The sequence below is a fragment of the Oncorhynchus masou genome, chromosome 22 (assembly GCF_036934945.1).
Source record: "Oncorhynchus masou masou isolate Uvic2021 chromosome 22, UVic_Omas_1.1, whole genome shotgun sequence".
Lineage (NCBI taxonomy): Eukaryota > Metazoa > Chordata > Actinopteri > Salmoniformes > Salmonidae > Oncorhynchus > Oncorhynchus masou.
This window is the reverse complement of record NC_088233.1, coordinates 28,551,376-28,574,957: the sequence shown is the minus strand read 5'-3', so window position 1 is coordinate 28,574,957 and position 23,582 is coordinate 28,551,376. Positions and strand designations below refer to the sequence as shown.

The window sequence follows — 23,582 nt, the reverse complement described above, 5'->3', positions numbered from 1 at the left end:
TGTGTCTAATAATGCCCTCTAGAGGAGATGGAGAGCAATGCAGCCCATGTCCAGCATCAAACAAACATTCCATAACCAGAACTCCTTCATACGGACAATGGACTACACAGCAAACTGCTCAAGAGGAGGTAATAAACTATTGTGTGGTTGATGGGTTAATCGGTTGTACAAACTTAACACACCTTTTGTATGAAGGGTCAAAGGTTTAAGTTTCCAGTGTTTTCTTTTCTATGATCAGTAGGCTCTTAATCGTGGTTGTGGAGCTTGGATAGAGTTGTGATGCTAGGAACAGGTAAGCACGGCCATGCTCCTGATACTGGCGGTTAAATGTACAGTATACTCTGTCTTTACAGTGCATAATGCAAATATGCGTACATTAAACCTAATCCTTGTGTGTTTTATTTTAGTTATTTTTACAATATTTAGTTGGTGGGGGGAGCAGTATTACACTTTTAAAAGTGCAAAGCTTCTCTTGTGATACAGAATTATGTCCTAGCGTCTAAAATACCACTAGATGGCATTATTTAACCATGAACTACATACTGTACATAGAAACCTGTGATTTGAAAGATCATATATTTTATTAAACAAACAAACAATATCCATAGAAAGAGTACAATCTTCACTTGTATCAGTCCGGTGTGGTAACGACTGATTAAGCCAGTACTTATGGCACTTCAACATGATACCTTCTCCCACGTGTTACTACTTAGTCAATTCTCTTCATCCCCATTGGAACATAATGCCATAATAAGCTCCTTCCACATCTTCCTGTGGAACTATGGGTGCATAATCCCAAAAATACAAACTGGCTTCCTCCCCTTGTCTCCTTCCCTTTATCTGCACATATTGCATTCCTCTATCCTGCCTTTTTATATTAGTGGAGATGATGAGAGGGACCAGACGTTGTCTCCCTGCCACTCAGCTTCCTTCAACAATACTAAAAGTCCTAATCAGAGGCAGTTCTGGAATCTTCAAAGCTACTCAAACATTCTTCAGCAGTAAAGGGTTTGTAACAACAGAAGCCATTTGTTTCTGGCAAATGGCCAAGGTTTGTGAGTTGTACGATGCACCAGGCACATACCAAAGGTGTCAAGAACACAGAATTAGAACATACTGTACTGAATATCTCACAAAACAGGTCACTCCACCGGAAAAAGAAACTCCATCACACGATTCAAGTTTCAGTTAAACCCACAGAACATCAAGTGCAAGACTGCATCTCAATGCTCTTTAACAGCTTCCTGTCCATCATCCATCTATCTGAAACTACAGGATTGGTTGGATGATGGAAGGTAAGGGAAGGAAGCCACTGTAGAACACCGAGACACTCCCATCCCTGAAATTAAACACTGACATATGCACTTTGGTCCTCACGGCAGACCATACATAAAGGCTATATATCTTGGAAATCATGTGTTTGATTTATTTGATACCCCTTATTCCACTCTAGCCATTACCACGAGCCTGTTTTCCCCAATTAAGGTGCCACCAACCTCCTGTACATTCATCCATAGAGTCTGTTTCCTGTTCAGAACCCTCTCTGTGCTCCTGATCCATGGTCCAACGGTGGTAAAGCAGCTTTTTTTACATTGAATATAAAAGCCACTTTTCTCTTTCAGCTGAAACAGGGACTCTAGAGACAGTGTCCCACTCCGCCCCCCTGTGTCACTGTGTTTTCCCTGCTGTCACTCGAACATGGTGTGTGCCAGACCAGTCTGCCTGAAGGTCTCGGCCACCTGTCTGGAGTGCTGGATCTTGGCGGACAGGGCCTCCAACATGTCATTCTGGTCCACAGCCGTGGCCGTGTGGTAGATAAATGTCCCCAAGGACTCAAGACCCCTCATCCCCAGGTTCACCCCACAACCTGGTTGGAGGAGAGGGGGGGCGGGGGGGGACAAAGATACATTTTATCAGTGCTGTGAGTTGAATATCTATCAAACATAGTGAGAAGATGAATCTGAAATCATGAGGTCTTGGGAGAGATGTTATATCGTACTCTTATCATAGATACTGAAAATATGAGCGATAAAACACATCAAAAGGTGTTATTAATTTCATAAACCCCTCATTAATAAAAAAGGTTAAACGTAGCCTGAAAGACACTGATGTAACGGCTTTCGTCTGGTGAAGGAGAAGTGGACCAAAATGCAGCGTGGTGGTTATTCATGTTCTTTAATAAAAGGAACTCGACATGAAATAACTAAACAAAAACAATACATGTGTGAAAACCTATACAGCCTATCTGGTGACAATAAACACAGAGACAGGAACAATCACCCACGAAATACTCAAAGAATATTGCTGCCTAAATATGGTTCCCAATCAGAGACAACGATAATCACCTGCCTCTGATTGAGAACCGCCTCAGGCAGCCATAGACTATGCTAGACACCCCCAAGACAAAACACACCACAATAAACCCATGTCACACCCTGGCCTGACCAAATAAATGAAGACAAACACAATATGCGTGACAGAACCCCCCCATGGCCTAGTGGTCCTCACCCAGAACCCCACTGGACTGAGGGGCAGCTCGGGACTGAGGGGCAGCTCGGGACTGAGGGGCAGCTCGGGACTGAGGGGCAGCTCGGGACTGAGGGGCAGCTCGGGACTGAGGGGCAGCTCGGCACTGAGGGGCAGCTCGGCACTGAGGGGAAGCTCGGCACTGAGGGGAAGCTCGGCACTGAGGGGAAGCTCGGCACTGAGGGGAAGCTCGGCACTGAGGGGAAGCTCGGCACTGAGGGGAAGCTCGGCACTGAGGGGAAGCTCGGCACTGAGGGGAAGCTCGGCACTGAGGGGAAGCTCGGCACTGAGGGGAAGCCCAGCACTGAGAGGAAGCCCAGCACTGAGAGGAAGCACTGAGAGGAAGCTCAGGCAGGTAGTTTGATCCGGCAGATCCTGGCTGGCTGGCGGTTCTGGCAGATCCTGGCTGACTGGCGGATCTGGAAGATCCCGGCTGACTGGCGGATCTGGAAGAGTCTGGCTGACTGGCGGATCTGGAAGAGTCTGGTTGACTGGCAGATCTGGAAGAGTCTGGTTGACTGGCAGATCTGGAAGAGTCTGGTTGACTGGCAGATCTGGAAGAGTCTGGCTGACTGGCAGATCTGGAAGAGTCTGGCTGACTGGCAGATCTGGAAGAGTCTGGCTGACTGGCGGATCCTGGCTGACTGGCAGATCTGGAAGAGTCTGGCTGACTGGCGAATCTGGAAGAGTCTGGCTGACTGGCGGATCTGGAAGAGGCTGGCGGATCTGGAAGAGTCTGGCTGACTGGCGGATCTGGAAGAGTCTGGCTGACTGGCGGATCCTGGCAGACTGACGGCTCTGGCTGCTCCATGCTGACTGGCAGCTCTGGCTGCTCCATGCTGACTGGCGGCTCTGGCTGCTCCATGCTGACTGGCGGCTCTGGCGGCTTCTTGCAGACTGGCAGCTCTGGCTGTTCCATGAAGACTGACATCTCTGGCTGCTCCATGCAGACTGACAGCTCTGGCTGCTCCATGCAGACTGGCAGCTCTGGCTGCTCCATGCAGACTGGCAGCTCCATGCAGACTGGCAGCTCTGGCTGCGCTAAACAGGCAGGAGACTCCGGCAGCGCAGGAGAGGAGGAAGGCTCTGGCTGCTCTGAACAGGTGGGAGACTCCGGCAGCGCAGGAGAGGAGGAAGGCTCCGGCAGCGCAGGAGAGGAGGAAGGCTCCGGCAGCGCTGAACAGGCGGGAGACTCCGACAGTGCAGGAGAGGAGAAAGGCTCCGGCAGCGCTGAACAGGCGGGAGACTCCGGCAGCGCAGGAGAGGAGGAAGGCTCCGGCAGCGCTGAACAGGCGGGAGACTCCGACAGTGCAGGAGAGGAGGAAAGCTCCGGCAGCGCTGGAGAGGCGAGGCGCACTGTAGGCCTGATGCGTGGTGCTGGCACTGGTGGTACTGGGCCAAGAACACGCACAGGAAGCCTGGTGCGAGGAGCTGCCACCGGAGGGCTGGTGTGTGGAGGTGGCACAGGATGGGCTAGACCGTGAAGGCGTACTGGAGATCTTGAGAGCAGTGCTGGCACAGGACGTGCAAGGCTAGGGATGTGCACAGGAGGCCTGGTGCATGAGGCTGGCACCAACTTCACCAGCCGACTAACACACACCTCAGGACGAGCATGGAGCGCTGACCCAGGTGCCATCAAATCCCCGACACGCTCCGTCGGGCGAATTCCATGCTTAAAGCACCAACTCCCTCATTTCTCTCTCCTCCAATTTCCCCATTAACTCCTTAACAGTCTCTGCTTCGCTCACCTCCAACACCGGCTCTGGTTCTGGTCTCCTCCTTGGCTCCTCACAATAAACAGGGAGAGTTGGCTCAGGTCTGACTCCTGACTCTGCCACACTCTCCCTGAGCCCTCCCCCCCAATACATTTTTGGGGCTGACTCTCGGGCTTCCATCCGCATCGCCGTGCTGCCTCCTCATACCGACGCCTCTCCGCTTTCACCGCCTCCAGTTCTTCTTTGGGGTGGCGATATTCTCCAGGCTGGTCCCAAGGTCCTTCTCCGAACAATTCGTCCTCCCATGTCCATTTCTCTCTTTGTAGCTCCTGCTGTTGCTGTTGCCTGTTACCACGCCGCTTGGTCCCGTTGTGGTGGGTGATTCTGTAACGGCTTTCGTCTGGTGATGGAGAAGTGGACCAAAATGCAGCGTGGTGGTTATTCATGTTCTTTAATAAAAGGAACTCGACATGAAATAACTAAACAAAAACAATAAATGTGTGAAAACCTATACAGCCTATCGGGTGACAATAAACACAGAGACAGGAACAATCACCCACGAAAACCTCAAACAATACGGCTACCTAAATATGGTTCCCAATCAGAGACAACGATAATCACCTGCCTCTGATTGAGAACCGCCTCAGGCAGCCATAGACTATGCTAGACATCCCCAAGACAAAACACACCACAATAAACCCATGTCACACCCTGGCCTGACCAAATAAATGAAGACAAACACAATATACTTCGACCAGGGCGTGAGAACTGAAGGGTACTCTAAAAGATGTTGAAATGTTGTGAAGTAAAAAGCAGCCTCAGAGAGATGGAGAAATGGCATTCAGTACAGTAGTGAGTCACACCACTTCATCTCATCCATCCATTTTTCTCTCCTTCTCAAGTGTCTTCATGCTCTAAAAATAGGGGCCCCTTGACAACAAGGGTGATTTATTTTACCTATGGGAAAACCAAGCACTCTGTTGATGATGATGAAGTCAAGGAGTTTCACATACCTGCATTAGTGATACCACAGAAGTTGAGCACTGCGACAAGTGAGGCCAGAACTTTTTTGTGTACCAATGTAAGCTGATATCAGGGCGTTTGCGTGTACCTGTGTCGAAGTTGAGCACCCGTACCGCCTCCCCCTCCACGGTCACAGACACATTGTCTCCCTCTATGTAGGCGGCACTGACTCTCCGGTGAGACAGCTGGATGTCAAATAGACGTCTACTGCACTGCATGCGGTGCAGTGTCAGGTCGTTGAGACGGGGCTCAATGTCGGTTTTATATGCATTAAACGACTGGTGGAAGATGTTCTTCATGATCTGGAGGGAGAGGAAACCAGAGATGAGTCATGGAACAGAATGCGTTTGTAGGCTCGCCCCTAATTTATGTGTGCACTGTTACCTGGAGTTGCATGGCAAAAAGTCCAGGAACAAAGGACAATGCCCAAGGACTAGTCAGCCCTTCGCCTTTCTGAGTGGTCAAAATGTTTCTCTCTGGTATAGTATCCAGAGACTGACTATTGAATATGATAGAGTAATACTATAGTATCCATCTCTGGTATCTATCTGAAAGTTGTTCACTGAGGAGAACTCTGATGCTCTCTACAGTATATTAATGTATGATCTCTGTGATTACTTGTATCTGTACAGGGTGAACTCTGAATTAATATAAGCAAAAACATTTTGTGGTCCTCTCAGGAATTCTGTCTTATTTACACTGGTCTCATCCCCCACACAAGCCTGTAAATGCTGTGACACCTCATGGAGATTGGGCCTTCGTGGTCAGGTTTCACTGTAAACTTGGTATTGTTTGATTGGTCAATGGTGGTTGGTTTTGGGTTACACACTACAGTTTTATAGTCAAACAGAAACACCACCCACCCAGCCAGCCAAGGGCTGGATAAAGACATCTGGTGTGGCCAAGACAAAGGCAAAGCAACTGAGGATCCTCTTCGAGAAAAAGAGGGACCTGAGTGACTGTAACTGACAGCCCAAGTTGTCAGTGCAAAACCATGTTAGCTCATGGGCTCAGATGTGTTGCTCAAACCAAGAGCACAGCCCAGTGAGCTACCTCTGCCATACAAACAAACTGCGGTACCTACCAGAGTCAATAGTACAGGAATATAATCAGGACATTTTAATCTTATCCATTGATGTTCTGGAAGACAGTGAAACTTGAAAAAGAACAGTAGAAAACACATCTCTGACCCTACTCTGACGTCTGCTCTGTTAACACGTCGATTGTAAAAGGATTACAGCCATGAAATGAATGATTCCCCCCCTTCTTTCTTTCTCTCTCTTCTACTCTTCCTCTCTCTCTCTCTGTGACACTGCTGTGCTCTCCACTCATCTGTCCTTCGGCCCACACCAGGACCGTCATCCGTAACCAAGTAACAGCATACGTGTGTGTGTTCTACATGGAATAAAATAAGAGTTCTATGGGGACAGCCAAAGAACCCTTTTGTAACCCTTTTTTCTAAGAGTGTACAGATGGCCCCTCCAGCCACACACACACACACACACACACACACACACACACAGGGCTTTGCTCTGTGTACTCAACAGACTAACACCGTGTGGTCAGGGGTCATATGTTGGAAGAAAGGTGTGAGATAAGTAGGTGTAAAAAGCGACTCTGTGGCCAGGGTTATTATTAGAAATACAGTACATTAGTCTGGCCAAGCAGGGAGCCAAGGCTCCTAAAAAACATGCATGGAAGGGCACAGAAAACATACTGTGATCACAGCATTCATTATTGGATGATTGATTGATTCATTTTCTGTCCATTTGTTTTCTAAACCTTATTTCTGTTGGTAAGCAGACTGTGGCAAGCCTGAAGAATAGGTCTTAGCTCTCGGTGTTGTCTTAGCTCTCGGTGTTGGCTAGTGGTCCCATCCCAGGTCCTAGGGAAATGTGCAGGGAATTGGTATGGAACGGATGCTCTGTGCTGTCATCAGAAATAGACAGTGCCTGCTAGGGTCTTTACCGAGGAGTTAGCTGTGTGTCGGAGGAAGCGGACCATCTTGGTGTCTGAGGCGGGGCAGACCAGAGCCATGTAGCGGTTCCGGAAGGTTCCGTAGATCTTGAGGTGGAACCCTGGCTTGACGGTAGAGCTTTTCGGCTCCCTGAGAGCCTCCACTCCGTACGCAGACAAGTCGAAGAACAGGCTGTGGGCTCGGATCTCTGGGGTGGGCACCTGGAGATGAAAAGGAGAGGGATGTCAGTGTGTGTGTGTGTGTGTGTGTGTGTGTGTGTGTGTGTGTGTGTGTGTGTGTGTGTGTGTGTGTGTGTGTGTGTGTGTGTAAATAAGAGATATAGAGGAAGAGAGAGAGGGAGCAACAGATGCATTTAATTTAGAATGCTGAGAGAAGAGATTACTGTCATACTTACCATCATCAGTATAGAAATAACATAAAACTACTTAGGTAGAACTGTTAAAAAACCTTCATAGATTTAATAATATGTTCTTATCCTGTAAAACTGTTTAAACCATGTCATCGTTGAATACTCGTTTCTGAATGGTATGAAGGGCATTATAGAGCAAGCATTATTTCCTTATAACGCACAGTATAACAGCACGGTATAATTCAATGGCTATACTCACAGTATACCAAACATTAGGAACGCCTTCCCAATATCGAATTGCCTTCGATGGCCACTGGCACACTGGCGAAGTGTGCGCTTCATCAATGAATCCCGGTTTCAACTGTACCAGGCAGATGGCAGACAGCATGTACGGTGTCGTGTGGGAGAGCGGTTTTCTGATGTCAATGTTGTGAACAGAGTGCCCCACGTGGTGGAGGTGGGGTTATGGTCTGGGCAGGCATGGACAACGAGCACAGTTACATTTTATCAATGACAATTTGATCCTGAGGCCCATTGTCGTGTCATTCATCCTCCGCGGTCACCTCATGTTTCAGCATAAAGCACGGCCCCATGTCGAAAGGATCTGTACACAATTCCTGGAAGCTGAATATGTCCCAGTTCTTCCATGGCCTGCATTCTCACCCGACATGTCACCCGTTGAGCCTGTTTGGGATACTGTACATCAACGTGTACGACAGTGTGTTCCAGTTCCCGCCAATATCCAGAAACTTTGCAGAGCCATTGAAGAGGAATGGGACAACGTTCCACAGGCCATGATCAATAGCCTGATCAACTCTATGCGACAGAGATGTGTCGCGCTGCATGAGGCAAATGGTGGTCATACCAGATACTGACACGCCCCTACCTTAACCTGTCTAGGACTGGGGTTCCGCTCGCCAACAGCCAATGAAACTGCAGGGCACCAAATACCAAATCTCATAAATCAAATTTCTCAAACATACGAGTATTAGGCACCAATTTAAAGATAACGTTCTCGTTAATCCAGCCACAGTGTCTGATTTCAAAAATGGTTTACAGCGAAAGCTCCGCAAACGATTATGTTAGGTTACCACCAAGCCACAGAAAAAACGCAGCCATTTTTCCAGCCAAAGAGAGGAGTCACAAAAAGCACAAATAGAGATAAAATGAATCACTAACCTTTAATGATCTTCATCAGATGACACTCATAGGACTTCATGTTACACAATACATGTATGTTTTGTTCGGTAAAGTTCATATTTATATCCAAAAATCTTATTTTACATTGGTGTGTTTGATATTGCAGAGAGCCACATGAATTCATAGAAATACTCATTATAAATGTTGATGAAAATTCAAGTGTTATGCGTGGAACTTTAGATAAACTTCTCCTTAACTTCTTGAAACTCCCCATCCCGGATCCGGGATCGTGACTAAAGCCTCAGGCTCATTAGCATAACGCAACGTTAACGATTTCTGAAAATCGCAAATAAAATGAAAATAATGCGCCTACTCTCAAGCTTAGCCTTTTCTTAACAACACTGTCATCTCAGATTTTCAAAATATGCTTTTGAACCATAGCAATTCACTAATTTGTGTAAGAGTATGCTAAGCTAGCTTAGCATTTTGAGTAGCATTTAGCACGCAACATTTTCACAAAAACCAGATAACCAAATAAATAAAATCATTTACCTTTGAAGAGCTTCGGATGTTTTCAATGAGGAGACTCTCAGTTACATACCAAATGTGCAGTTTTTCCTGAAAGCGTCTGTGTGTAGGAGAAATCGCTCCGTTTTGTACATCACATTTGGCTACCGAAACGAAAATTCAGTCACCTACAACGTCAAACTTTTTCCGAATTAACTCCATAATATCGACCGAAACATGGCAAACGTTGTTTGGAATCAATCCTCAAGGTGTTTTTTCACATATCTCTTCATTGATATATCGTTCGTGGAAGCCTGCATTCTTCTCTGAATTCTGTGGAAAAATACTTGCAGCTGACTTTTGCGCACCAATTTCGGCGCAGGATACCGGGCGGACACCTGGTAAATGTGGTCTCTTATGGTCAATCTTCCAATGATATGCCTACAAATACGTCACAATGCTGCAGACACCTTGGGGAAACGACAGAAAGGGCTGACTCACTCCTCTCGCATTCACAGCCATATAAGGAGACAATGGAAAACTGAGCCTCAAAAATCCTGCTCATTTCCTGGATGCCGTTTCATCTTGGTTTTGCCTGTAGCTCACGTTCTAGGGCACGCACAGAAAATATCTTTGCAGTTCTGGAAACGTCAGAGTGTTTTCTTTCCAAAGCTACCAATTATATGCATAGTCGAGCATCTTTCTGTGACAAAATATTGCGCTTAAAACGGGCACGTCTTTTTATCCAAAAATGATATAGCGCCCCCAGAGTTTCAACAGGTTAATGCAACCGCTGTGTAAGATTTCTTTTTAACTTTACGGAAAAAGCATAATCTGAGAACGGCGCTCAGAGCCCAAACCAGCCAGAGAAATATCCGCCATGTTGGGTAGTCAACATTATTCATAAATAGCATTATAAATATTCACTTACCTTTGATGATCTTCATCAGAATGCACTCCCAGGAATCGCAGTTCCACAATAAATGCTTGTTTTGTTCGATAATGTCCATCATTTATGTTCATTTATGTCCAATAGCTTCTTTTGTTAGGGCGTTTGGTAAACAAATCCAAAATCGCGTTCAGGTCCAGTCGGAAATGTTCAAAAAGTTTTATTACAGGTCGAAGAAACTTGTCAAACTAAGTATAGAATCAATCTTTAGGATGTTTTTATGATAAATGTTCAATAATGTTCCAACCGGAGAATTCCATTGTCTGTAGAAAAGCAATGGAACGAGAGATACCTCTCATGTGATAGCGTGTGACTGAGAACGAGGCTGCAGGCAGACCCCTTAGTCAAACAGCTCCCATCCGGCCCCCCTTCACAGAAACTCCTTATAACAATTTATTTCAATTGACTGATTTCCTTATAACTGTAACTAATTGTTGCATGTTGCGTTTATATTTTTGTTCAGTGTATGTTTGAGCTTCTTTTGAAAGCATAAGTTGAATTGACAATATTATTGACATTGTTGAATTCGATTTTCATAACAGCCAGCTAGGGGTACGTCCGTAAATTCTTCTGTTATTCTGCGCTTTTGCACACTCAGATGAGAGTGCTCTGAAATAGGAGTAGATAGCCAGAGCGAATTTACCAATGCTCCCTAGGACTGATGGTCTGGTTAGCTAAACAAGCAAGTCTGTTTGTTTGGTTACCAAGGCAACTAATGTAGCTGTGCTAGCTACCTCAGTGGAAGTTGGATATATTTTTACCTGCAAATGAACCAATTTCTTGCAGCAAATGTGTTAAATTGTAGGCATGGTATAAAAGGGATAATCAACTCAGTAGTCTATGCGTTCTCAACTCGGGGGTCTATGCGTTCTCCGTGGAAGGTTAGTTCACACCTTCCATATCATTCCTTATTTTCCATAGAACGCATAGCCCGTAGTTGATTCTCCCTTAAATATCAACAATTAACTAATTATGACATGGTATTAGTACAGTAAATGTGCTTCAGATATTGAATATATGTATATCTCACTTGATGTTGCCCTCTATACCACCCTTTTTCCCTCTCTGCTCTCCACCTCTCTCACCCACTCTCTTTCTATGTGCATGTGTATTATCTCTCTAGCTCTCACTCTCCATCTCTTTCTTCATATCTCTCTTTCTTTTTCACACATCTGACCCTTTTTATCCTTTAACCCCCCCCCCCCCCCACAGAATTGATCTAAATTCACATCAATGACATGAACCAGACCAGTGTGATCCAACAGTGTTTTACCACTGCAGAGGAGAGAGCGGGGTGGGTAAACAGGTCATATCCTCTGAGCTAAATTCATTAACTAACGGAAACGGCCAGCGAGAGATAGATAAGTTAAGTAGTGATTGGAAGTCACAGCTGTGTGAATCTGCCACTGTGGAGAAGATGTAGCTGGAGCACAATAAGAGAACAGAGTAAACCCATGATGAACACAAACAGGTCTCTGAGAAACAGATGTGACACATCACTGCTACTGCTCAACCTTATGAAACACTGACCTGACATAGCCTTGGATAGAACAAGTGGTTTAACTCTCTCGTGCGCGCGCTCTCGTTCTCTGTCTCTCTCATATTTGTGTTTTACATTGTTTGCATTGCCCTGACAATGATCATTGCCCTGTCTTCTTTATTATGAGAATAAACTGTGTCTTATCAGTGTTTTTCCTGGTGTCTGGTTAGCTATGCAGGACATGTGATGACTGCTTATGTAAATATGATCCAGGTGCTTATCTCTCCCTGCAGGGCAGCCAAGAGGCTGTGTCTGTTTATTAGTTAGGTGACCATCTCAATTGTCTAGAAGGGCTTCATCTGCTCACCATCTTCACTGATCAAACCTAGCCAATGTGTAAGCAATATAGTGGATGCCCATTATATCTACAATTTGCATTCACCAGACCAGTTCTTTCATGTCAATGCAGTTGAAGGAAATATGATAATGAGAGTAGGCTATTTTAGAGTACTGAGAATTATGTTCTAGACCCAGTAAGAGAGAATCATCATGAATGAAGACATTTCTGGTGCCAGAATTGTACCTATAATGAACCCGAGTTTAGTTGACTTTCAGTTTTATAAAACATTCATTTCACATGAAAGGAAAATGGCATGTTGCAGTATAGAAGTGCCTCTAACTTGTCTTAGAGAAACTTTCCCACCCAGCAATATAGTTACTCGTGCTCGTTCAGCAGCTATAGGGGCAGAGATAAAACATGAACAAAGGCTCCAAAAACACCCAGTACTGTACGTCCTTTTACAAACTGCAACGTTCTCAGTATGGTCGGTAGATGTACACTTGTACACATTAAATTGTGTCATTCCAAACTTTATCCACAACGTTATGTTCCATTTTGTGTGACCTGAGTGGTTCCCCCTATCCAGCTGTGCTGCTTCTCCATGTAGCATGCGCATGACCACAGAAAGAAGTATCGCTCAAGTCCCACTACACTGAGAATGTAGTTGTTTCCTTTGTACATGTTTTATCTCTAATTGTAACTGCTGAACGAGCATGAGAAAGTATATCTCTGGTGGGGTAAGTTTCTCAAAAACAAGGGAGATTGCAAAAAAAGTGTCTGGGCATTTCTATAACACACAATTTACATCAAAAACATTGATTTGTTCAAATTAAGTGAACCTCTTCTTTAAATACACTCAATAAACACATCAGAGTTCATACAGATAGAGGAGACAGCTGTTGCATAGCAGATCTTGTTGTGCTGATAGCTGCCTATGTCATCATCCTGTCTGTATTTCCTCTGTTTTCTCTGTTTCTTCTATTCCTTCATTATCCCGTCATTCATTTCTTCCTTCCTTCCTCCCCTCTGCTGTTACCAGTAACACCACGAACTCATCACACCATCCACTCTCTGGTTGCCATGACAGATGACCTTTGGCCCAGGAACACCAGAGCTGATGACATCACATTCATATATCCATCAGTCAGGTAACAGATGAGGATCAAGACAATACACGGCCCGAGGGCCTGACAAGCCTGACATACAGTACAGTAACACCTGCTGTACACCTGATAGCATCAATATAATTCAAAAGGGGCTTCAGCCTGTCACCGACTACTTTTATCTATGGATGGATCTCAATGTTCCCATAGAGTACAATAAGCTCTACAGTGTACTTAAGGAGATGTTCAGATTACCATAAACACACCGAGGGCAGGTTTGACAGACCAACATGGAACAGGGCCATATTGCTAGTATAGACAGTCCTTATGGCCATTCTACAGAGATATGGTTTATATAGGAGTTATATACTGTATTGCATTCAGCTGTGAACCACCAGGGCTCTGTGTGTGTGTGTGTGTGTGTGTGTGTGTGTGTGTGTGTGTGTGTGTGTGTGTGTGCGCTTGTCTGACCTGTCTCTGGTCCAGTCTCTCTATAGTGGCATTAGCCCCGTATGCGTGGCAGGACTCTACGGTGTAGTCAGAGCTGATACCCAGCACAGAGCATGAGTCCCCACACGACCCATCAGCCACCACGATCACACGCGGCCAATCAGAACCCGGGATCTTCCGCAGGTACTCCTCTGTGAACTGATAAACAGGAAGAACAGATCAGGACAGAGAGAGAGTGAGAGAGAGAGAGGGGGGGGGGTAGATTATTTATTTTTGTCCATTATTGTAAATAAGAATTTCTTATTAACTGACTTGCCTAGTTAAATAATGGTTAAATAAAATAAAATAATGTTTATACCCTCCCTTTCTATCTCTCTTTCTGTCTAAACAAACATGCTTATCCTAAAAGTGGTACGACATTATCAGAGACATACCAGTCATACAGCTTAAAGGATCACACTTATACCCCTGTCCATGTGCCCTCGAGCAAGGTACTTAACCCTAATTGCTCCAGGGTTGCCATTGATAATGGCTGACCCTAGCCATAACCCCACTCTCCGAGGGTGTCCGAATGGGAGTTGGGATATGCAAAAAGGACTAATATAAGCACCCACCTAATTATTATTATGATGAGGACTATTATTGTTATTATTATCTAAAATACCAAACAATAACAGCCCTATGTTTGAGACAACTTTGTGTGTATGTGTGTGTGCTTGTGTAGGGTTCAGCCGTGCGTGTGTCTGTGTCCGGCTGGGTCTGATATCCTGGTTTGTTTAGGTACTGGTTCATGTCTGTGATAAGGCTAAGTGTCCAGAGCAATAGAGCAGGGCAGTGATCTGGTGTAAACACAATCACACACACAGATAACTGTTGATTAAAACAAATACAAAAGATTGTTAGTTTATACAAAATAAATACCTGATAACAGGAATAGAGGAATGAATAATACAGATAGAAAATAATAGTCAGAGAGAGAGAGAGAGCGCGTGTGTGTGAGAGTGTGTGTCCGATTGTAAATATAAATGGATAAAGCCATCGATTACTTGACACCATTCATTCTTATGTGAAGACTCAATAGCACATTTAAAGGCAAGGGAGTAAGTTTTTAGCTTGCTAAAATGGTGTCTTCTGGAGACATAATATACGCAGATTGAGCTAGTCCAGGAAGTGATGTTGCAGGCTCGCTCAGTGCTTCCCTATCTTATTTACTATCTCAAGTTGGAGAACAACCGGGGTACTGCAGGCTGCTGTTAGAATCTAAATTATCCTTATAACTTATTCTGTGTACAATTTTAAAATAATCGGTTCAAGGACATGCACTATATATACTAAAGTATGTGGACACCCGTTCAAATTAGTGGATTTTACTATTTCAGCCACAACAGTTGCTGACAGGTGTATAAAATCGAGCACAGAGCCATGCAATTTCCATAGACAAACATTGGCAGTAGAATGAATGGCCTTACTGAAGAGCTGAGTGCGAGCCAGGCCTAACGGCCCAACATCTGTGCCCGACCTCACTAATGCTCTTGTGGCTGAATGGAAGCAATTCCCTGCAGCAATGTTCCAGCATCTAGTGTAAAGCCTTCCCAGAGAGTGGGGGCTGTTATAGCATTAAGTGTGACTAACTCCATATTAATGCTGATGACTTTGAAATGAGATATACGACGAGCAGGTGTCCACATACATTCGGCCATGTAGTGTACATCTGTTGTAATAGAAGCAACTATTGGCACCATGATTGTCTTAGACTTTTATGTTTATTTACATGAATATTTCTCAAGAAGATTGACATTTTCTCATTCACTACAATGGGGGATCCTGCTTTTCTGAAAACAACAGCCTGCAGGACCACGGTTGGCCTTGAACATCTTTGGCTTCAATAAGAGGGAGAAGTCGTTCTCCCCTGGTGTGTGTCCAACATTAAACTCAATAAGGTTTGAGCCAGTGATGGCTGAGAGTCAAGGCTAAGACGTGTTAAATCCATCCAGACTACAGAGAACTGGTGATTTAAAAGTCCTGTCATTCATTTGGGGCGGCAGGGTAGCCTAGTGGTTAGAGTGTTGGACTAGTAACCGGAAGGTTGCAAGTTCAAACACCTGAGCTGACAAGGTAGAAATCTGTTGTTCTGCTCCTGAACATGCAGTTAACCCACTGTTCCTAGGCCATCATTGAAAATAAGAATTTGTTCTTTATTTAACTAGGCAAGTCAGTTAAGGTAAATAAATAAAAATTCACAGATCACACAGCCTGGAATTAAACCAATAATCAAGCACTCCTGTGTAATAATGGCTATGGACAGGACGCTTCAGAATTGTCAATGTTTTTTAATGATGCAGAACTTTGTTCCGATCAAAGATATGCTTGACCTTGAAGTTCACCTGCTTTAATGCATAAACATGGGGTGAGTCACTGGATCGCCAGGGAGGAAGCAGGGAGAGGAAGGTGAACCAGGGGTGGACAGCTCTCATCCTCAAGGGCTGCACTGTCCACTGACTGGCCTTCATTCCTACCTTTAATCAGATACTGATTAACCAATGGGGATTATTATTGCCATGGCAATAGGTACTGATTTATTCATTACAAATGTCATGAAGTGATCAAAAGGCACTGGTGTGAACTGAGAAACTCTGTCCAGCCAGCAAACAGATAAGGCCTTTAGGGCAGTGATCCTCAACACTGCTCCTTGAGAGCTGCAGACTGCATGTTTTTGTTCCAGCTCAGCAAAAAAACACATGATTCAGCTAATCAAGGGGACAATGATCAGTTGATTAACTGAGTCAGGTGTGATGGCACTAAGCTGGGACAAAAACCTGCAATACTACTGTGGCTCTAGAGGAGCAGGACTGAGGGTCTCTGCCTTTCAGAATAGAGAGAGCCTTAGGACACACATTTTCCCGGTTATGTTGTGTCAGCAGATAAGCCCAGCTTTAGTGAATGTGATCAGAATTTTGCCATTATATAATGATGTGCTGCTATAAGCCCTAGTACTGTAGGCTGCCATCATTCTACCATTGTTTAATGCTGTAATGCAGAGAAAGGCTTAGGGAGATTTATGCAATGAGTGGTATGGTAATCTGCATCAGAACACATTTACCAGTGACTCTTTACAACCAACTATACATCAGATGTGTATCTATCAGGTGGTGATATATAGTCACTGAATCTCAGGCTATTCTATAGAACAGAAAGGTGGCTGGTTAAAAAAAATGTAAACTAAAAAGTGAACAATCATATGATCCTAAATACATACTAAATATCTATATACAGTTGAAGTCAGAAGTTTACATACACTTAAGTTGGAGTCATAAAAACCACTCCACAAATTTCTTGTTAACAAACTATCATTTTTGCAAGTCGGTTTTTGCAAGTCGGTTAGGACATCTACATTGTGCACGACACAATACATTTTTCCAACAATTGCTTACAGACAGATTATTTCACATATAATTCACTGTATCACAATGCCAGTGGGTCAGAAGTTTACATACACTTAGTTGACTGTGCCTTTAAGCAGCTTGGAATATTCCAGAAAATTATGTCATGGCTTTAGAAGCTTCATAATTTGAGTCAATTGGAGGTGTGGATGTATTTCAAGGCCTACCTTCAAACTCAGTGCCTCTTTGCTTGACATCATTGGAAAATCAAAAGAAATCAGCCAAGACCTCAGAAAAAAATTGTGGACCTCCACAAGTCTGGTTCATCCTTGGGAGCAATTTCCAAACGCCTGAAGGGACAACGTTCATCTGTACAAACAATAGTATGCAAGTATAAACACCATGGGACCACGCAGCCGGCATTCCGCTCAGGAAGGAGACACGTTCTGTCTACAGGGGTAGCAGCATCATGTTGTGGGGGTGCTTTGCTGCAGGTGGGGACTGGTGCACTTCACAAAATAGAAAAATTATGTGTATATATTGAAGCAACATCTCAAGACATCAGTCAGGAAGTTAAAGCTTGGTCGCAAATGGGTCTTCCAAATGGACAATGACGCCAAGCATACTTCCAAAGTTGTGGCAAAATGGCTTAAGGACAACAAAGTCAAGGTATTGGAGTGGCCATCACAAAGCCCTGACCTCAATCCTATAGAAAATGTGTGGGCAGAACAGACAAAGTGTGTGCAGAACTGAAAAAGTGTGTGCGAGCAAGGAGGCCTACAAACCTGACTCAGTTATACCAGTTCTGTCAGGAGGAATGGGACAAAATTCACCCAAATTATTGTGGGAAGCCTGTGGAAGATTACTCAAAACGTTTGACCCAAATTAAACAATTTAAAGGCAATGCTACCAAATACTAATTGAGTGTATGTAAACTTGTGACCCACTGAGAATGTGATGCTGAAATAAATAATTATCTCGACTATTATACAGACATTTCATATTCTTAAAATAAAGTGGTGATCCTAACTGACCTAAGACAGGGAATATTTACTAGGATTAAATGTCAGGAATTGTGAAACACTGAGTTTAAATATATTTGGCTAAGGTGTATGTAAACTTTCGACTTCAACTGTATCTATACCTTTTTGGTTACTACATGATTCCATATGTGTTATTTCATAGTTGTGATGTCTTCACTATTATTCTACAATGTAGAAAATAGTAAATATATAGAAAACCCCTGGAATAAGTAGGTGTGTCCAAACTTTTGACACGTACTGTATATATACACACACTGAACAAAAATATAAACAACAATTTCAAAGATGTTGCTTAGTTACAGTTGATACAAGGAAATCAGTCATTTTAAATAGATAAATGATGCCCTAATCTATGGATTTCACATGACTGGAAATACAGACATCCATCTGTTGTAAGATGGCGCCGGAGAAGAAGGCAGACAATTTACATTCCCCCAGCCGATTGTGTTATTTTGTTTGTTTATTTGCATTTTTTGTAACTTGTTTTTTTACTTATTTTGTACATAATGTTGCTGCTACTGTCTCTTACAACCGAAAATAACTTCTAGACATCAGGACTGTGAATATTCACCACGGACTAGCAGAAACCTTTTTTTCCTTTCATGACTCTGACGAGTCCAACGCGAAGGATATACTGCTTCCTCTGGAACATGCACCGATCCCCATGATCTGTGTGAAGAGGAGGCGTAGAAAGAGGATCCGAAGTGATCAAGGTGATCAAATAAACCCCCACTTCCCTCCATTCTGCGAGCAAATGTGCAATCCTTGGAGAATAAAATCGACTAGTTACACAGAAGATTAAACTACCAACGGGATATTAAAAACTAACATCTTATGCTTCACGGAGTCATGACTGAACGACGACAACATCAACATACAGTTGGTTGGTTATACAATGTACCTGCAGGATAGAACAACGGTGTCTGGTGAGACAAGGGGCGGCAGACTATGTATTTTTGTAAATAACAGCTGGTGGATATCTAAGGAAGTCTCAAGCTATTGCTCGGCCTGAGGTAGAATATCTCATGATAAGATGTAGACCACAATACCACCTCAGTCAAACAAGAAAACGCTCACCCAGAGGCGGCGCTCCTAGTAGCCGGGGATTTTAATGGGGAAAGGGAAACTTAAATCCATTTTACCAAATTTCTATCAGCATGTTAAATGTGCAATCAGAGGAAAAAGAACTCTGGACCACCTATACACCACACACAGAGACACATACAAAGCTCTCCCTCACCCTCCATTTGGCAAATCTGACCATAATTCTATCCTCCTGATTCCTGCTTACAAGCTAAAATTAAAGCAGGAAGCACCAGTGACAAGATCAATAAAAAAGTGGTCAGATGAAGCAGATGCTAAGCTACAGGACTGTTTTGCAAGCACTGACTGGAATATGCTCCGGGATAACTCCAATGGCATTGAGGAGTACACCACATCAGTCATTGGCTTCATCAATAAGTGCATCGATGACAACATCCCCATAGTTACCGCACGTACATACCCCAACCAGAAGCAATGGATTACAGTCAGCATCCTCACTGAGCTAAAGGCTAGAGCTGCCTCTTTCAAGGAGCGGGACTCGAACCCAGAAGCATAGAAGAAATCCCACTATGCCCTCCGACGAACCATCAAACAGGCAAAGCACCAATACAGGATTAAGATTGAATCGTACTACACCGGCTCTGACGCTAGTCGGATGTGGCAGGCCATGCAAACCATTACAGACTACAAAGGGAAGCACAGCCCAGAGCTGCCCAGTGACACGAGCCTACCAGATGAGCTAAACTACTTCTATGCTCGCTTCGAGGCAAATAACACTGAAACATGCATGAGAGCACCAACTGTTCCCGGAAGACTGTGTGATCACGCTCTATGCAGCCGATGTAAGGTCAACATTCACAGGGCCGCTGGGCCACATGGATTACCAGGACGTGTACTGTGAGCATGTGCTGACCAACTGGCAAGTGTCTTCACTGACATTTTCAACCCCTCCCTGTCTGAGTCTGTAACAGCAACATGTTTTAAGCAGACCACCATAGTGCCTGTGCCCAAGAACACTAAGGTACCCTCCCTAAATGACTACCGACCTGTAGCACTCACATCTATAGCTATGAAGTGCTTTGAAAGGCTGGTCATGGCTCACATCAACACCATCATCCCAGAAACCCTAGACACACACCAATTAGCATATCGCTCCAACAGATCCACAGATGATGCAATCTCGATTGCACTCCACACTGCCCTTTCCCACCTGGACAGAAGGAACACCAATGTTCAACACCAAAGTGCCCTCAAAGCCCACTAAGCTAATGACCCTGGGACTAAACACATCCCTCTGCAACTAGATCCTGGACTTCCTGATGGGCCGCCCTCAGGCGGTAAGTGTAGGTAACAACACATCCGCCACACTGATCCTCAACACAGGGGCCCTGCGGTGATGCGTGCTCAGTCCCCTTCTGTACTCCCTGTTCTCTCATGACGGCATGGCCAAGCACGACTCCAACACCATCATTCAATTTGCTGATGACACAACAGTGGTAGGCCTGATCACCGACAACAACGAGACAGCCTATAGGGAGGAGGGCAGAGACCTGGCCATGTGGTGCCAGAACAACAACCTCTCCCTCAACGTGATCAAGACAAAGGAGACTATTGTGGACTACAGAAAAGGAGGACCGAGCACGCCCCCATTCTCATTGACGGGGCTGCAGTGGAGCAGGTTGAGAGCTGTGTCCACATCACCAACAAACTAACATGATTCAAGAACACCAAGACGGTCGTGAAGTGGGCACGACAATCCTGTTCCCCCTCAGGAGACTGAAAAGATTTGGCATGGGACCTCAGATCCTCAAAAGGTTCTACAGCTGCACCATTGAGAACATCCTGACTGGTTACATCACTGTCTGGTATGGCAACTGCTCGGCCTCTGACCGCAAAGCACTACAGAGGATAGTGCGAACGGCCCAGTACATCACTGGGGCCAAGCTTCTTGCCATTCAGGACCTCTATACCAGGCGGTGTCAGAGGAAGGCCTTAAAATGGTCAAATACTCCAGCCACCCTAGTTATAGATTGTTCTCTCTGCTTCCCCATGGAAAGCAGTACCGGAGCGCCAAGTCTAGGTCCAAGAGGTTTCTAAACAGCTTCTACCCCCAAGCCATCAGACTCCTGAACATCTAGTTCAGGGGTGCTTCTACATCTGCATTGCTTGCTGTTTTGGGTTTTAGGCTGGGTTTCTGTTCAGCACTTTGTGACATCAGCTGATGTAAAAAGGCTTTATAAATAAATGTGATTGATTGATCTAGTCAAATGGCTACCCAGACTATTTGCATTGCCCCCTCCCCCTCTTTACACCACTGCTACTCTTCGTTGTCATCTATGCATAGTCACTTTAATAACTCTCATACTACCTCAACTAACCGGTGCCCCCGCACATTGACTCTGTACCGGTACCCCCCTGTATATAGTCTTGCTATTGTTATTTTACTGCTGCTCTTTAATTACTTGTTACTTTTATCTCTTATTCTTATCTGTATTTTTTTAACTGCATTGTTGGTTAGTGGCTCATAAGTAAGCATTTCACCTGTTATACTGTATTTGGCACATGTGACTAATAACATTTTATTTTATGTATTTGATGGTTAAAGATACCTTTAAAAAAGGTTGGGGTGTGGATCAGAAAACTAGTCAGTATCTGGTGTGACCACCATTTGCCTCATGCAGCGTCACAAATATCCTTTGCTAGTGGCCATCGAAGGTGAGCATTTTCATACTTTTATTGATTACGACGCTAAACTGTAGTCAGGTCAAGACCCTGGTGAGGACAAAGGAGCACACAGATGAGCTTCCCTGAGACGGTTTCTGGCAGTTTGTGCTAAAAAATTTGGTTGTGCAAACCCACAGTTTTATCAGCTGTCCGGGTAGCTCGTTTCAGACCATCCCGCAAGTGAAGAAGCCAGTTGTGGAGGTCCTGAGCTGGCATGGTTACACGTGGTCTGCGGTTGTGAGGCCGGTTGGACGTAGTGCTAAATTCTCTAAAACGACATTGGAGGCGGCTTATAGTAGATAAATGAACATTCAATTGTCTGACAACAGCTCTGGTGGGTATTCCTGCAGTCAGCATGCCAATTGCACACTCTCAAAACTTGAGACATTTGTGGCATTGTGTTGTGTGACAAAACTGCTCATTTTAGAGTGGCCTTTTATTGACCCCAGCACAATTGTGATGCTGTTTTAATCAGTTTCTTGATATGCCACACCTGCCAGGAAATTGAGAAATGCTCACTCACTACCAGGGCTGTAAACAAATTTGTGCACACAATTTGAAAGAAATAAGCTTTTGTGGGTATGGAACATTCTGGGATCTTTTATTTTAGCTCATGAAACATGGGGCCAACACTTTACGTGTTGTGTTAATATTTTTGTTCAGTATATATATTCAATACAGTGGGTTGATGCTTGCCAGAGTGCAACCCCCCTATTTTTCTCTGTCTCTAAATATAGAACTTACAAATAATGTGACAAGTAATGCATTTTTTTCAATATAGGTTTAGAAATAAAGGGAAAGATATGTAGTGTACCTTCGTTCCCAGCTGAACCTTGATTTCCACCTTCTGTCTCTTCTGCTCCAGAATGCTAAGCAGGTACTCTTGAAACACTCCTATCTTCGTGAAGAAGTGCTCGTTGTGCCAGCAGCCCTCCATGTTATCAAAGTCCACCCCCAGTTCGAGCAGGAACTCCACACTGCGCGGGTCCAGGGCAATCTGCTGGGGGCGGCAGAGCAGCGCCGTGCGGTACCTCTCATCCAGCAGCGTGAGCTTCAGCACCTTCCCCGAGCGAACAGCGACTAGCGCGGCCGTTAGCCCCACGGGACCCGAGCCCACTATTAGAACCGAGATCCGGGCCCGCCATTGCCTGATCCCGTCCAGGCTCACTTTGACCACCACGTAAAACACCACGGCCACCAGAGTGCTGAGAGCGGTGTCGTAGGCTAGAGCCCGGTACTGTTCCTCTGTTTTCTCCTTGTTGATGCTGTTGAGTCCGGTGCTCTCTGTCGGCAGCCCGTCCATGCTGTGGCTAGATATGAGCATTTATCACTTAGACTTGTTGGAGGTAGAGAGAGCTTTCTTACATGCGCACAGTCACGTAACTGTCGCCTTGGTCAGTGCTCTCCAGCAGAGAGAGAAACGCAGCGTTTCTCCACACAGACCCATCCACTCAACGAGACCAGCTGCGACCAAACACACATTCTCTTCTCTTCTCCCGCAAGTAAAGTCACAGTTGGCTAGACGTCCAAGGCATGACACTGTTGTGAATAAATTATTCAATCAGTTGCGATGTATTTCAAAACCATAAAACAAAATAACTGACCGAAAAAGCGATACTGTATCGCTTTACCGTCCATCTCCAGCCGCGGTAAGTGTAGCAATTACACGTTAACGAGCGCCGGGCGTCCTGCCCCGTGGTCACAATCAGGTCCTGCAACAAGTTCAGAGGGCATAAACTCAAAAGAGACCAGTTTCACCCGAGTGTAAAACAATTAATCCGTTTGAATAGGGTCTAATTGACTTTGACTGTGAGTGAATGTGTAGGCTATT

The 23,582-nt window shown here is 44.8% G+C and overlaps 1 protein-coding gene across 1 annotated transcript; it reads right to left on the bottom strand.

The window, feature by feature from the left end:
• Positions 1-559: 559 nt before the first annotated feature.
• Positions 560-23,381, bottom strand: si:dkey-234i14.6 (uncharacterized). The gene is made up of 5 exons (XM_064928924.1): positions 22,566-23,381; positions 13,582-13,758; positions 7,233-7,442; positions 5,353-5,566; positions 560-1,867 (listed from the first exon to the last, which is right to left on the bottom strand). The coding sequence occupies exons 1-5, from the start codon at positions 23,073-23,075 to the stop codon at positions 1,689-1,691; spliced, it is 1,290 nt and encodes a 429-aa protein (XP_064784996.1). The 5' UTR covers positions 23,076-23,381; the 3' UTR covers positions 560-1,688.
• Positions 23,382-23,582: the final 201 nt, after the last annotated feature.